The sequence below is a fragment of the Calypte anna genome, chromosome 33 (genome assembly GCF_003957555.1).
Source record: "Calypte anna isolate BGI_N300 chromosome 33, bCalAnn1_v1.p, whole genome shotgun sequence".
Classification (NCBI taxonomy): domain Eukaryota; kingdom Metazoa; phylum Chordata; class Aves; order Apodiformes; family Trochilidae; genus Calypte; species Calypte anna.
Window position 1 is genome coordinate 1,586,886 of NC_044275.1, and position 13,830 is coordinate 1,600,715.

The 13,830-nt window shown below is 60.0% G+C and overlaps 2 protein-coding genes across 4 annotated transcripts; both read right to left on the reverse strand.

Annotated features, from left to right (window-relative positions):
* Positions 1-181: 181 nt before the first annotated feature.
* ACVRL1 (activin A receptor like type 1) lies at positions 182-8,404 on the reverse strand. 3 transcript variants are annotated; one of them, XM_030468241.1, is made up of 10 exons: positions 8,151-8,404; positions 5,847-5,917; positions 4,431-4,655; positions 3,964-4,163; positions 3,780-3,879; positions 3,377-3,523; positions 3,021-3,296; positions 2,622-2,819; positions 1,288-1,418; positions 182-1,183 (listed from the first exon to the last, which is right to left on the reverse strand). In XM_030468241.1, exons 1-10 carry the CDS (start codon positions 8,258-8,260, stop codon positions 1,049-1,051), a joined length of 1,593 nt encoding a protein of 530 aa, XP_030324101.1. In that variant the 5' UTR covers positions 8,261-8,404; the 3' UTR covers positions 182-1,048. The 3 variants fall into 3 exon arrangements, with proteins under 3 accessions (XP_030324101.1, XP_030324102.1, XP_030324103.1); XM_030468242.1 differs by having other exon boundaries at positions 8,147-8,244; XM_030468243.1 differs by lacking the exon at positions 8,151-8,404 and adding an exon at positions 6,198-6,243.
* Positions 8,405-10,832: 2,428 nt separating this feature from the next.
* On the reverse strand, positions 10,833-13,606 carry ANKRD33 (ankyrin repeat domain 33). The gene is made up of 4 exons (XM_008492282.2): positions 13,547-13,606; positions 13,167-13,296; positions 12,561-12,701; positions 10,833-11,620 (listed from the first exon to the last, which is right to left on the reverse strand). Exons 2-4 carry the CDS (start codon positions 13,285-13,287, stop codon positions 10,833-10,835), a joined length of 1,050 nt encoding a protein of 349 aa, XP_008490504.1. The 5' UTR covers positions 13,288-13,296; positions 13,547-13,606.
* Between the last annotated feature and the right edge of the window lie 224 nt (positions 13,607-13,830).

The following is a 13,830-nucleotide window of genomic DNA, read 5'->3' on the forward strand; positions in this document are numbered from 1 at the left end:
GGGGGGGTTCTCCACCACCCCCAGACCACCAGTAAGACCAGTAGCCCCCCACTGGTGCGGTCCCAGCCCACGGAGGCTGGGGCAGGTTTATTGGGGGCTCCAGCATTTCCACGACACGGAAATAATAAATCCAGTCATGGAAAAGGTCGCGTCCTGCCCGATGAGAGAGGTTGGGCGGCTCTGGAGTGATAAAAGAGCTTTACACTTTATTAAATATATTAAATCTTAATCATTAAATAATTCTGCGGGAGGGCGCAAAGCTGGTTCTGCTGAACAGCCCTTGGAAAACGGGGGGAATTTTGGGATGGGGGGGCTGGAGCTGGCCACGAGGTGCACCAAAACGCGACAAAAATACCCAAAAAACCCCAAAAACCACCAAAACACAACAAAACCACCGAAACTTTGGCAAAGACCAAGAGGCTCCTGGGGGTCCCTGCAGCCCGGGGGGTGCTCGGGAGCCCCGGGGGGTGCTCGGGTGTGGATCCCACCCAACTGGGGCTCCCGGCTCAGCCTTTTCCCAGCCCGGATCCAAACCTCCTGCGGCAGGAGCTGTGCCGGAGCTGCCGGGGAATTCCTCAACCTGCCGCCGAGCATCCCCGGGGCTGCACCGGGCGGGCGGGTTTGGGCACCCCCCGTTGCCTGGGGGTACCAAGCGTGGCGTGGGTGCCCGAGTGGGTGGGTGGGGGGGCTGTGGATGGATGGATAGGATGCCAGAGCTGCTTCCAGCTTCCTCCTTGGCCCTGGGGGTGTGCTCAGGGTGGGCCCATCCCCGCCGGGCCGGCGTCGGGTGTCGGATCCCGAGGGTATTTTTGTAACCGGGCTGGAAGATTCCTTTCTTTTTTCTTTTTCTTTTTTCTTTTTTCTTTTTCTTTTTTTTTTTTTTTCTGTTTTTTTTCCTGCTTTGTTCCCTCCTTGCTAAGGCTCCCTGGGTGGGTGGGCAAGGTGGGGGCTGCTCCCACCATGACCAGCAGCCATCCCGGTGTTGACTTCACCCCCATCCCCGGGGCAGCTCTCAGCGGGTCGGGCACATTCCCGGTATTCCCGGTGTTCACTGCTCCGGTTTGGGCTTTTCCAGGGAATTGTTCAGCTTCTTCAGAGTCTTTTTAATCCTCAGGGCGGTGAGGCGGGCCGAGGGGCTCTGGTACCAGCACTCCTTCATGATCTTTGCCAGCGCCGACATCACCTGGGTGGTGGTGGGAGGGGGGGAGACACAAAAAAAAGGGGAAATGGAGGGGGCTGCACGGGGAGCAAAGGTTGGGGGGGTCTGGGGGAAGGGGGGGAACTCACCGAGTCCGAGAAGAGACGGTTTGGGATGCTGGGGGTCTGCATGTCGATGCACACAACCTTCTTCATGTCCTCGAAGCTGGGGTCGCTGGGCACAACATCAAAGAAGGGCGGGCGGTACTCCTCCACGATGCCTGCGGAGGGGATGGGTGGGGGTGAGGGTGGGGGGCAAGGCAGGGGTCCCCCCCCCCCCCTTGCACATCACGGGGCTTGGCAACAGGGGGGACACCTGGGGCCCTGGGAAGTCCTGGAGTGATTTGACCCCCCCTGTGCCCCTGTGCTGGCTGCACCCTGGGACCTTACCGGGACGGAACCGGGAGGCTGGGGCCTCCAGCACCGGTTCCAGCACCGGTTCCAGCACCCATGACCAAGATCTCTAACATCTCTACCATGAACAAGAGCTCCAGCACCGGCTCTGGCATTAACGGTGGTTCTGGAACTGGTTCTAGCATCAACCACAGCTCCAGAACTGGCTCTAGCATTAACCACGGTTCTGGTACCGGTTCTAGCATCAACCACAGCTCCAGCACCGGCTCTGGCACCGGCTCCCGGCAGGGCGATGTGCCAGCTGGCCCAGCTAAATCCCCTTTTAGTGCCTCCATATGTTCGTGTAGCCGCGGGGTTTAATCCCCTTGGGGCACCCCAAGCACCCACCGGCTCCCAGCACCCTGGGGGAGGCTGAACCCCTTAACTTCGGGCTCTCCCATCCCTGATGTCCCGGGGCTGCTCAGCCCCTCCTGGAGGTTCAGAGCATGGGCTGAAGGTCACCCCCGGCACACGGCTGCTGTAATTCGGAGTAAATGTTTAATCTGAAGGAGCCCCAGGGAGGGAAATGAGATTATCCCGGCCAGACTGCGCCCGGGGGGACCCCCTCCTCCTCCCCCGCCAGCGCCCACCATTTCCTTAATGCTTTTAATGGACTTGGCCTGGCAGCCCTGAGGAGGCTCCTCCGTGTCCCAGGGGACCCGGTCCCTGTCCCTGTGTCCCTGTCCCCCAAGCCGAGCCCCGCTGGCCGGAGGTCCGGGCCGTGGCCGCTTTCCAGGCAGCGCTCGCCGCTGCTTGTTTTCTAATCAGCGCTGAACAAACAAAGCGCTGATTGAGTCTAATGGGCCCTTTAATCAGGGAGCCGGGTGCTGACACTAGATTACAGTGTTTATAATTTACAGCTAATCTGCTGGGCGAAAGGAAAGGGGGAAGAAAAAAAGAAAAAAAAAAAAAAGAAAAAAAAAAAAGAAAGAAAGAAAAGAAAAAAAACCAAACCCGAAAACCAGCACCAACGAAAAACTCCCCCATAAAAAGGAGGGAAGGAGGGAATGCAGATCCCAGGAGCTGCTCACCGTTGACCACTGTCCTGCGGGTGATCTCCCAGAGCACCAGCCCAAAAGCCCAGATGTCTGTCTTCTTGTAGGACTCGAAGCAGTCGGTGCGGATCTGCTCGCTCAGCACCTCGGGGGCCATGTAGCGCTTGGTGCCCACCCGGGGGTTGTTCCCTATGTCCAGGTAGTCGCTGCCTTGGGAGTGCATGACAGCCAGCCCTGAGGGGTGAGGGGGACAGTGTCCTCAGTGCCCTGCTGTGTCCCCAGGGTGCCACATCCCTGCGGCATGGCATCCACGGAATGACACATCCCTGGGGTGCCCCAAACCTGGGGTACCACCTCCCTGTGCCACCACCTCCCTGTGCTACCACATCCCTGTGCCACCATGTCCCCAGGGCTCAGCATCCCTCCCCGTCTCACCCAGGTCAGCGATGCAGCACTGTCTGTTGCTCTTCACCAGGATGTTCCTGCTCTTCAGATCACGGTGGGCGATTGCAGGCTTGCCCTGGGTGCCAAAGATCTCCACGTGGAGATGGACAAGGCCACAGATGATGGAGGAGGCCAAACCCAGGCAGGTTTCCACATCCAGGGCTGTCCTCTGCAGGTAGTCGTAGAGGGACCCGTTCTCGTGGTAGTGGGTGATGAGCCAGAGCTGGGTGCTGGAGTTCCTCGATGTCATGTCAGAGGCAATGAAACCTGGAGGGGAGGAGAAAAGCTGGGAGCATGAAGCCACCCCCCAGCCACCCCCACTCCCCACCTTGGGCCCCCCAACTCACCCAGAATGTTGTCGTGCCTCAGGAGGACCGTGTTGTAGATCTCTGTCTCACGGAACCAGGACTGCTCATCCCGGGAGGAGAAGATCTTCACGGCCACGCTCTCCCCGTGCCACACACCTCTCCACACCTCCCCGTAGCGTCCCTTGCCTGCCATGGCCACGCCACTGTGTCACACACAGCCCCTTGACCCCACACCCACTCCCGTGGGGCCCCGTGGGGATGGACCCGTGGGGATGGACAGTGGGGTGGCATGGGATCCATCAACCTTGGCCCACCCAGATCATCATCATCCAGATGGGGAGAACTCCCTCTTGAGGAGGTTTTGGCTGAGATGGTGGGGTCCAAACCCTCCCTGTCCTGGGTCTGGTGTCCCGGTACCATCAGCACCCAGCCCCCTCCTTACCCACACACTCCACCAGGGTGATCTGTCGAGCCACCGTGCGTTGGACCAGGAAGGGCAACCCCGAGCCGCTGCCCGTCGTGCAGTCATCATTCAGCAGGTCCTGCAGAACCAGGGTGACAACGGGGTCAGCTTCCTCCCCGCCACACCTCCGGGGCTTTTGAGGTCCCCCCTGGAGCTCACCCACCTCCATGGTGCTGTCTCCCACCATGGATGCCTTCAGCATGAGGTCCATGTCCCCCAGGTCACTTTTCTTGTGCCGCTGCTGGGTCACCTTCCAGCAGAAGAGCCCTGTGAGCGCGGCGAGGATGAGGAGGGTGAGCAAGGGGACGAAGATCATCAAGAGGAGGTTGGGCATGGAAGGCACCTTTCCCAGGGCCTCTTCTCCTGGGGGGAGGAAATGCTGGATGAGAGCATGAAGGTGATGTTTGGGCTTGGGAGGGTGGAGGTGTTGATGCTTGGACCTTGGCCCTGCTCTGCAGGTGCAGCCCAAGAAGGAACAACCAAGGACATCTCTGTCCCAGCTGGGAAAGGGTGACCCTAGAGATGCTGAGCGAGGAGGGGATGATCTGGAGACCCAACCACATCTCCAGCCACGTGGGCAGCTCTGCTCCTCTCCCCTCCGGCTTCTTGAAGGTGCCCCAGGCCCTGTACCTTGCAGGAAGATCTCCAGCTCGGCATTGCACATGCTGGAGTTGCAGCATTTCATCCCATACTGCTCCGTCACAGGTGTCTGACAGTTTTCCAGGATGTGTTGGGAGAAGCAGCCCCGGTGCTGGGTGATGGTCCCCTCCTCCTTCCTCTTGCTGACGAAGCAGATTTTCCCCGTGCAGGTGGGCAGACTGCAGTGGGGCACATCACAGGCACACAGCAGCTCCTCTGCAGGCAGGAGGACAGGGGACAATGTGCCACGGGGCATGCTGGCAGTGCTGGGGACAGGAACATCTGTCCTAAAGGCTCTCCAGCCGAATTTTGAAAGTGGGAAGCCTGGGACCACTGTGGGGAAGCTCAGGGCAGGTGCTCAGTGCCATTTCCCATCCTGAGCCATCATGGAAAATGGCCTCATCCTGGCTGGGACCCAAGCACCAGCCCCGAGGTTGGGGGCCACCTCCCCCCGCATCTCCGAGAAAGCAGAGGAGGGGCCGTGCAGGGGACACACATCCACCCCGACCAACTGGGATTAACTGGGAGGCTCTCGTTCCCATCCTATCTACAGTCCCAGTGGGTGCTGGTGCATCCCTCTCCGGACCCTGGTCCCGGGACCAAGATGGGTCCAAAAGCCCCAAACTCAGGCTGTACCTCCCCAGGGGTGGATGCTGCGATTCGGGTGCCGACCCCGGGGTCTTCCCCGGAGCTTTGCCACGGCCCTGGGACCGGCAGAGCTCCCGATTTAGCTCTGCCCTTTCGCGCAGAAAATATCCCTCCTGGAATCAGCGAGTTCAGCGCGGGGGCAGCCAGACGGACGGCGACCAAGGGACGGACAGACGGCGGAGAGGGGACAGACAGCTGTGGCCAGGCCCCCTCCCGCACCCATTGCCCCCCTGCCCCGGTGCCAGGGCCAAGGGATGGTTGGGGGCTTGGCGGGGGAACCCTGGGGGTTGGTGGCCCCCGTGGGCAGGACGGGGACCCGGTGGGGATTCGTCCCCTCCATGGGTTCTGCTGCTCCTCGCTGCCCACGCCCCCGGTCCAGCTCTGTCCCCAGGTCACCCTGGTGGTCCACGGGGGTCCCGAGCAGCCCATCCCGTCTCCCCGCCACCCTCGTGAGAAAAAACCCACGCATTTTAAGCGTGTGCGTGCCACCTCCCCGTGACGCCAAAGCACTTGATGAACCCTAATTAATTAAGCCGAGCTACCCCACGGGAGGCAGGTCAGCGTCCCCGAGGGGAGAAGCCCCTCGCTGGGGACAGTGCGGGTCCCCCAGGGAGAGCTGCAACCAGCCCCCCCCCCTACACCCCAGGCTGGTTTATTTTGAGCCAGAGACGACGCTTTCCAAGAGCCGAGGAGGTTTATTTCAAACCCCCCCCGCCCCCTCCTCCCCGCTCTTGGCACCGGCACCGGTTCGGTACTTACCGGCTGCGAAGCCGAGGGACAGGGACATCAGAGCCAGCACTGCCGGGCCGCAGGCTCCGCACGGCATCGTCCTGCGGTGAGAAGGGGGGTGAGAGGGATCCCCACACGCTCCACAGCCCCCCACATCCCCGCACAGCCCCCCGCATCCCCGCACAGCCCCCTCGCAGCCCCCACAGCCCCTCCACAGCCCCCACAGCCCCCGCATCCCGTGCACCCCCTCACAACCTCCGCACATCCCTGCTCAACCCCCGCACCCCCTTCGCAGCCCCCCGCATCCCCGCACACCCCGCAGCGCCCCGGATCTGCAGGACGGAGCTGAGGACCCCCCCGACCTCGCTCTTTATCTCTCACCAGAGCCACCGGGGTCTGAGCTGGGGGGGGGGGGTGTGCGATGGAACTGATCGGTGACACAAGGGGGGGGGCAGCCAAAAATGTCCCCCCCGGCGCCTTTGGGGGGAAGTTTGGCTATTTTAATTTTTTTCCCTCTATTTTATTTTTTTTTTCTTTCCTTCTCAAGGAGCCATTTCACCCCCAACCAAACCCGATGGGGCCGACGCTGCCCTCCCGTCCCCTGGTCCCCCGCCCCTGTTCACATAGGGGGGGGCTCACCGGGGGCTCCCCAGCCCCTTCCTCGCCTCATTCTTCGGCGTTCCCGACATAAACACGCCGGGCTCGCCGTTTCCTGGAATTGAAGGAGCCCAGCCCAGGGCCGCCGGGACAGGAATCAAGATTGTTTAGATTCTGCCCTTGATGGGGAAGAGAAGTCACGCACTCCCGGACCCCTCCCGGTTAAGGCCCCGGTTGCGCCTTAAAACGGGCTTTTCCTCCCCAAAATAGCTCCTCGGGTTGGTGCTTGCGGGAAGGGAGCTGGGGTACCCCGCGCCCGAAGCAATTCCGGGAGCGATTCCCATTTCGATTCCCGGAGCGGCTCCCAAACTCATCTCCAGCTGAAGCACCTCCCGCTCCCTCCGTTGCCCCAGGATCGATTTTATTTAAAAAAAACCCAAAACTCTCCAGCGCTCGCTGTTGCTTCCAGAGCCTCCGGGATTATCCCGGGCTCAGCTCCTCTGCAATTCCCAGAGCTACAAAACCCACTTTTTTTGAAGGGAAGGCGAGACTCCCTGCGGTGGATTCCCTCCTCGGGGACACTTCCATAAAATCTTCCAGAAATCCCGAGCCAAGAGCAAACCCTGACCCAGAGCATCCCATGGGAAAACCACCCCGGGTGCCTCGTCCCTGTGACGGGTCGTGTCCCCATCCCTGTCCCCAACCTCTCTCCTCCTTGCTGGACCTGCAGCTCCTGCACCCTCCAGAGCATCTTCCCAGCCCGAGAGGTTCCGGAGCCGCCTTCCAGCCTTTGGGATTCGAGGCATAAGCCGGAAAAGGGGGAAAAAACCCAAATCAATTCGGAGTTCAGGTGCCGGCAGAAGCGGCTGGGAAGATCCGGAGGGGCCCTGGGGAAGGGGAATTTCCCCACGAAGGGGCTCTGGGGAAGGGGGTGGCTGGGGGGAACATGGGAACATCCCCTGCCATTCCATGGTGTCTGGGTTGAGCTTTGTCACCCCGTTGCTTCCATCCTCCCCGGCGGTTTCTGCCGCTTCCCGGGTGTGTGTGTGTGTGTTTCACTGCGAGATGCCGTTCGTGACTCAGTTTCCCCCATGCTGCTTCTCACAGGGAGCCAGACACGGCCCGGACCTTCGTGCGGGGGCAGCTGCCAGCCACGAGTGACACCGGTGAGGTGCGAAGGGCTGGATGGACGCTTCTGAGAGGAGACAAAAGCTTCGCCCCCCGAGGCTTCAAAACTTTGCTCCCCAAACGGAGCCTCTGGAGCTGCCGCTCGGCTCCTCCTCGCCCACCCCCGCTCGGGGGGGACCCGGGGTTTGGCGTGGCCGGAGGATGAGCCCCCCCTTTGGGTCATTCCCATACTCATTCCATACTCATTCCAGCCCCTGCTCAGCCCAGCCCTCACCTTTCCTTCCTTTTCCCTGTGCCTTCTTAAAATAAACCCAAATTCCCCATTTCCCAGCTCAGCTCCGGGCTTGGCGCAGGAGGTTCTGCCAGGACCCGGGGACCGATCCTGCCGCTCTCCCACCGCTCCCAATCCGGATTTATCCTCCCGGACTCTGCCAGAGCCCCAGTTCCAGCCTCTGCCTCACTGACGTCAACCTGGAACGTGAAGGAAACGGGGCCAAATCCTGATTTCGCCTGCCCTGGGGTCACTCAGGAGGGAAAGCACTGAGCTTGGGACAGCTCCGGACTCCTCCAGCCCCCCACAACCCCCCCACGACCCCCCCACTCACCTACAGCATCCGTGCCCCCCGGCAATGCCCGGTCTCGGCAAAACGCTCCCGGCCGCGGGGGTAGCGGCTGTGGCTCAGCTCGGTGCCGTGTGTCCCAGCTTGGAGGAGCTTCATGGGGCTGTCCCCACCCTGTCACCTGTCCCAGCACCCCGGGGCTGCAGTGTCACCTGTCCCAGGGAGGGAAAATCCCTGTCCCAACCCCGGGCTGAGCTCGGTGGTCCCGTTATCCGCAGGCAGCCGCTTGCCGAATGCTTCTGTGGTCTGGATGTGGGAGAAGTCAAAGTAAAAAAAAAAAAATGTTTCTTATTACTGCCTCTTCCTGCCTGGCTTCTCTCCACCACTCCCAGCTAATAAAGCATTTCCTATTGCTGAGCACACATCCACGGCTGCCCTCCCTTCCTCCTGCACACCAGGCCCCAGCTCCATCCTGGTTCCTTTCCCTCTTCCCATTCCTCCTGCCCTCTCCTTCACCAGCAGCTTCCCTACCCCCTTACCCAGCCCTCCTGGCAATCCCAAACCCCTGGGGAGGGAATACCCATCACAGCTCCTGCCCCAAGCACCCAAAGGTCTGGGAGAGTGGGGTTAATGGTTGGACTCGATGATCTTCAGGGTTTTTTCCAACTAGAATGATTTGGTGATCCTGTGGGAATGGTCTGGAGAGGTGCTGGAGCAATGACCTTGAGGTCCTTGGTCACCCCAGCATCCAGCCCAGGGGTGGCAGCACCAGAGCAGAGCCCAAAGGCTCCCTGGTCATTTGGTGCTTGCCATGATGTTTTTGGAGTTTTCTCCCCTTGGGTGTGGGGAGATCTTCTCTCTCTCCCCAAGTGCCTGAGAAGAGGTTGGAGCCAGAGGGGCTTGGTCTCTGATCTCAAGAAACAAGCAACAGGACAAGAGGAAAAGGCCTCAAGCTGTCCTGGGGATGTTTACATTGGAGATTGGGAACAATTTATTCTTGGAAAGGGCTGTCAGGCCCTGGAAGAGGTTGAGCATCCATCCCTGGAGGTGTCTCCAAGCCATGCAGATGGTCCTGAGAGACATAGTTCGGCACTGGGCTTTTGTAGAGTTGGGTCACTGGTTGGACTCAATGATCTTCAAGATCTTTTTCCACCTGGAATGCTCCTGGGATTCTGGAAGCTGGGCTGTGGGGAGCCACAGGGCCTTCCTCAGTGCCCCCAGCCCCCAAGGTGCCCCAGAGCTGGTGCTGGGGCCATGCCCATGGGGAACTGGGCACTTCCCATTCCCCCAGGACCCAGGAGGCCACAGAGGCTGCAGAAACATCACTTCCCCTTTGCCACATCAGCCTCGTGTTTTGGGACACCCCCTCCTCAGCTGCTCCATGTCCCCCCCTGCCCCCTTCCACCACCTTTCCAAGCCCCATCCTTGCTGGGTGACCCCCACCCACTGCATCCCCTGCACTGACCAAGCTACAAGGGCTCCGTTCCTTCTCCATCCCCAGTCCCATCCTGGGCACGGAGCCGAGGGACGGGGGGGTGGGAAGCGGCTGCCAGGCTTTGAGGTCTTGCCGGCCGCCTTCCCCCCTCTTCTATCTCCCGTCATCGAGGAAGTTCCAACAAACAAAAGCACAAAACCAGGATAAAACACCAAGAACCTTCCCCCGTGACCTTGCCCACGCGGGGTGCGGGGGGAAGCGGGCAGTTTCCATCTGATAGGAGCCCCCCGGGAGGAAGTCGGTGCCTCCAGACGCTTTTATCACCCCTCACCATCTTTGCACCGGGCTCGGGGGATCCGAGCAGCCTCTCCCAGGGTTATTCCTGGATGGATCCGGGCTCCTCGTTACTCTCCCGCAGCACAGGGCGGGCGCCAGGATCCCGACTCTCCAGGCAGGGCTGGGGCTGGTTGCTTTGATCCCAGAACTTTGCCTCTTTCCAAAGGGGAAGATCTCATCCCACCCTCAGGGATGGGGCTGGATTTAAGAGAAGCCTGGAATCTGGGGAGCTCCCTGCAGCCACCAGAAAATTCCATCTGCCTGATTCCCTGCAGGATCCTGGGGGCTGCAGGAGAGGGGTCCCAAGGGGTTTGTCAAGGGTTTGCTTGGGAACAGGGACCACGGGTCCTGTCCTGGGTAACAGGGTACAAAATCTGTTCCAGCTCCAGAGGGCAGCTGGGCTGTGGGGACCCCAGGTTTGGTTTCCAGCCTCTTCCTGGAACCCAGAGCTCCTCTGAACCCTCCCGTGGAGAGGTTTTCCCAACCCTGAACCTCAGTTTGTCCATCTGCAACCCGGGAATCTGGAGGAGTGGGGGAAGTTAATGTCACCCAGAGGGTGACGAGGTGGCTGCCATTCCAACAAGCAGCCCTGAGCCTTTATTCATTAAATCAATCTCGTTAACATGGCAACTGCTCCCGTTTTAATTTGTGGGGCCGCGTTCCGCTGCGAGACCAAGATCTCAGGAGATCAAAGAGGCAAAAGAAATAAATAATTAATAAACAAATAAGAGGGAAAAAAACTAAGAAAAACCCCAAGAACCTTTCCTCCAACAGACCCAGCCCAGAGCAGGGGCTCAGCAGTACCAGAGCCAGCCCAGAGGCTTGGGGACCTTGGAACCACCAAGGCTGGGATGTCTCCACTGGTACCTCCCCAGCATCCCCTTCCCTGGGGCATCACCCCCATGCCAAGAGCCATCAGGTCCAAGGGGACCTCACCCCCACCCCAACACCTCCCTCCCCTTAACTTTTCTTCCCCTCTTTCTTCTTTTTCTCCCCCTCTTTCTTCTTTTTCTCCTCTTTCTTGGCTGCTTTCTTCTCCTCCTTCAGCTCTTTGTACTTCCACTTGGGGGGCTGCAGGAGGTGCTTGTCCTTCCCACGCCTCCTGTGCTCCTTGGAAGGGGCCCCGGGGGAGGAGTCTTTGCTCACTTTGATTTTGGGGACAGGTTCTGCAGGGAAGATCATATTTCCAAACCTCAAGCGCCGGGGCAGGAAGCTCAGGAAGCCCCCGGGGGGTTGGCGTGGAGGCAGGAGCCGAATTTCCGACATCACTTGGCCATTGCAAGAGGCCAGGCTGGAGGAGCAGGAGCTGGATTCTGTCTCATCCTCTGGATCCAGCACGTGTTGCCCCAGGATCTCTGGCACAGACAACCTCCGTTTCCCCACCTCGGGGGGGCTGTCAGGGCAGATGGTTTGGCAAGCAGTGGCCACGAAGGGGCTGGCAAGGGAGGTGGTCATCCTCACCATGTGGTCCATCACACCGTCCTCCTCTGGGTCGCGGGGGATGTTGAAGGTGAACACGGATTGGATCTTCTCAGCCAGCCTCTTCCCCCGGGATTTGGGACTTATGGCTTTGGCCACCAGCTCAGGCAGGGCTGGCCACTCGGGTCGGTACCGGGTGCTGAACTGCTCCGCCCGTGGGTGCCTCAGGAGGCTCCGGATCCGCACGATCGTCTCGAAGCGCCCGGTGAAGGACGCCCACTCCCTGGCTGTCTTCCCTTTGATGGGATCTGCAGCTTGGAGGTCTGCTCCTGGAAACACCAGGACACAAAGAGCATCACCCCAGGGGCCCAGCCCGGAGTACAAGGGGTCGGTGTCCCCCCTGTGCTGGGCACTGCTGGGGCCACACCTCGAATCTCAGGGTCAGTTTTGGGCTCCACAGGACAAGAAGGACATTGAGGGGTTGGAGTGTGTCCAAAGGAGGACAAGAGAGCTTGGGAAGGGGAAGGGGTTGGAGAACTTCTGAGGAGCAGCTGAGGGTGATGGGGGTGTTGAGCCTGGAGCCTTCTGGCTCTCTGCAACTCCTTGAGAAGATGCTGGAGCCAGGAGGGGTTGGTTCCCTGCTCCAAAGGAAGGAGCAATGGGACAAAAGGAAATGGCCTCAAGTGTAGTGAAATGAGGCAACCAGGTGCTGCTAATTACCAGGCAGTGGGGATGAGCTGTGTTAAGCCCACCTGTACCTGATTAGGGCAGAGTCCCCACTGCCATGAGCAGGATTAGGGGGCCAATAAAAGGTGAGGCTTGAAGCACAGGCTCAGCTCAGTCCTGAGCAAGCCAGCAGAGAGGTCAGATTGGAGCAATAGCACCGAGCCAGGCTGGTCAGCCCTGAGGGCTGTGGGCTCAGAGCACCATTCCTGAGTCTCTGCTGGAACACCTGGCTGGACCTTGGAGCACCGTGCCCTAAAAGAGGTTTGTCTTGCAACACTCAAGTTGCACCAGGAGAGGTTTAGGTTGGAGATTAGGAGAAACTTCATCCCAGAAAGGTTGTCAGGCCCTGGCAGAGGCTGCCCAAGGTGGTTGAGCCCTAATGTCTGGAGGTCTCTCCAACCCTTGTAGATGGTGCTGAGGGGCAGGGATCAGCACCAAACTGGGTGGAGTTGGATGAATGGTTGGACTGGATGATCTTTAAGGTCTTTTCAGCAACTCCACCCCTTCCCAAGAGATCCTGGGAAGCCCCTGGGAGGTGCTCACCAGCCAGGAGCAGGGCGGTCACGCAGTCCTGCCGGCCCTGCACCGCTGCCTTCATCAGTGCTGTCAGGCCCCGGTGGTCCCTCTTGTCCACCTCCAGCATGGGGTAGTAGTTGAGGAGGTAGTTGACAATGGTGATGTGTCCTGAGGAGCCAGAGAGAAGCTGTGTTAGGGCTTGGGAAGTCGAGGACTGGTGGAAAGTGCTGGTTCCCTTTGGCAGGAAAAGGGTTTCACAACTGCATCTCACGAGGCCAGAACTGAAGGGACTTGGAGGGATCAGAACCAAAAGGGGTTGGGTCTTGGGCTGGTGACCAGCTGCTGGGGCAGAGGATGTAGGAAAGAGTCCAAAACTGCAAAAAAACCCCATAAATCCCAGCAAGGGCAACATGGGAATAAAGGATGACCCCGACTTTGAGATCTCCCTGCACACCCCATGGACAATCAGGGTGGAACTCTGCTGCTGGGAGGAGGAACCTATCGTGGCTGGAGGTGTGAGCCCAAGATAAACTGGGATGGGGAGGCTCACATCCCCCGGGATCATTGGGTGCTTGGAGGGGAGGGGTCCCATCACTTCCCAGGGGGGTCACCAAGGTCCAGCATGGTCCCTACCTGCCTGGGCTGCAATCATCAGGGCCGTGTTCCCATCCTTGTCCTGCTGGTTCACATTTATGTAGGGGCACTTCTGCAGCAGGGGCACGATGTCCACAAAGCCCTTATAGCAGGCGACCATCAGCCCGTTCTGGAGAGGGGACATGCTCAGCACCAGGGCTCTCCCTCCCCAGACACCCCCCCCCCAATTCCTCTACCCACCCAGATGGGCTCAGGAGGGGAGGCTGGATGAGGTTCTGCTCCAAGGATTTGATCCATCAACCCAACCCTTGGCAAAACCATCCCACCCAGCCCTCTCCTTCCAACCACCCCCTCTTCAGGCTCTGCCTGCTCCTGGGAAATCCTTTTCCTGCCCCACCAGGTGCCCCCCAGCCTCTCACCCTCCCGTTGATGTCCAGCTCCGTGGCCTCACTCCTGCTGACCCCTCTTTCCAGTCTCTCCTGCACCAGTCTGGCATCGTTCTTGGCGCAGCGCTGGTAGAGGCTGAGGTCCCCATCACTGCCAGGTCCTGGGGATGCCTCGTAGCAAGGGTAGACAGAATCATCAGAGCAGACACTGCTGGTGTCTGAGGGCTCCAATTCACTCTCCTCCTCCTCCTCCTCGTAGTGCAGCTCTGGGTCAGAGGCCTCCAGGTTGGTGGTGGGGTCTGCAGCATCTTCTCCTC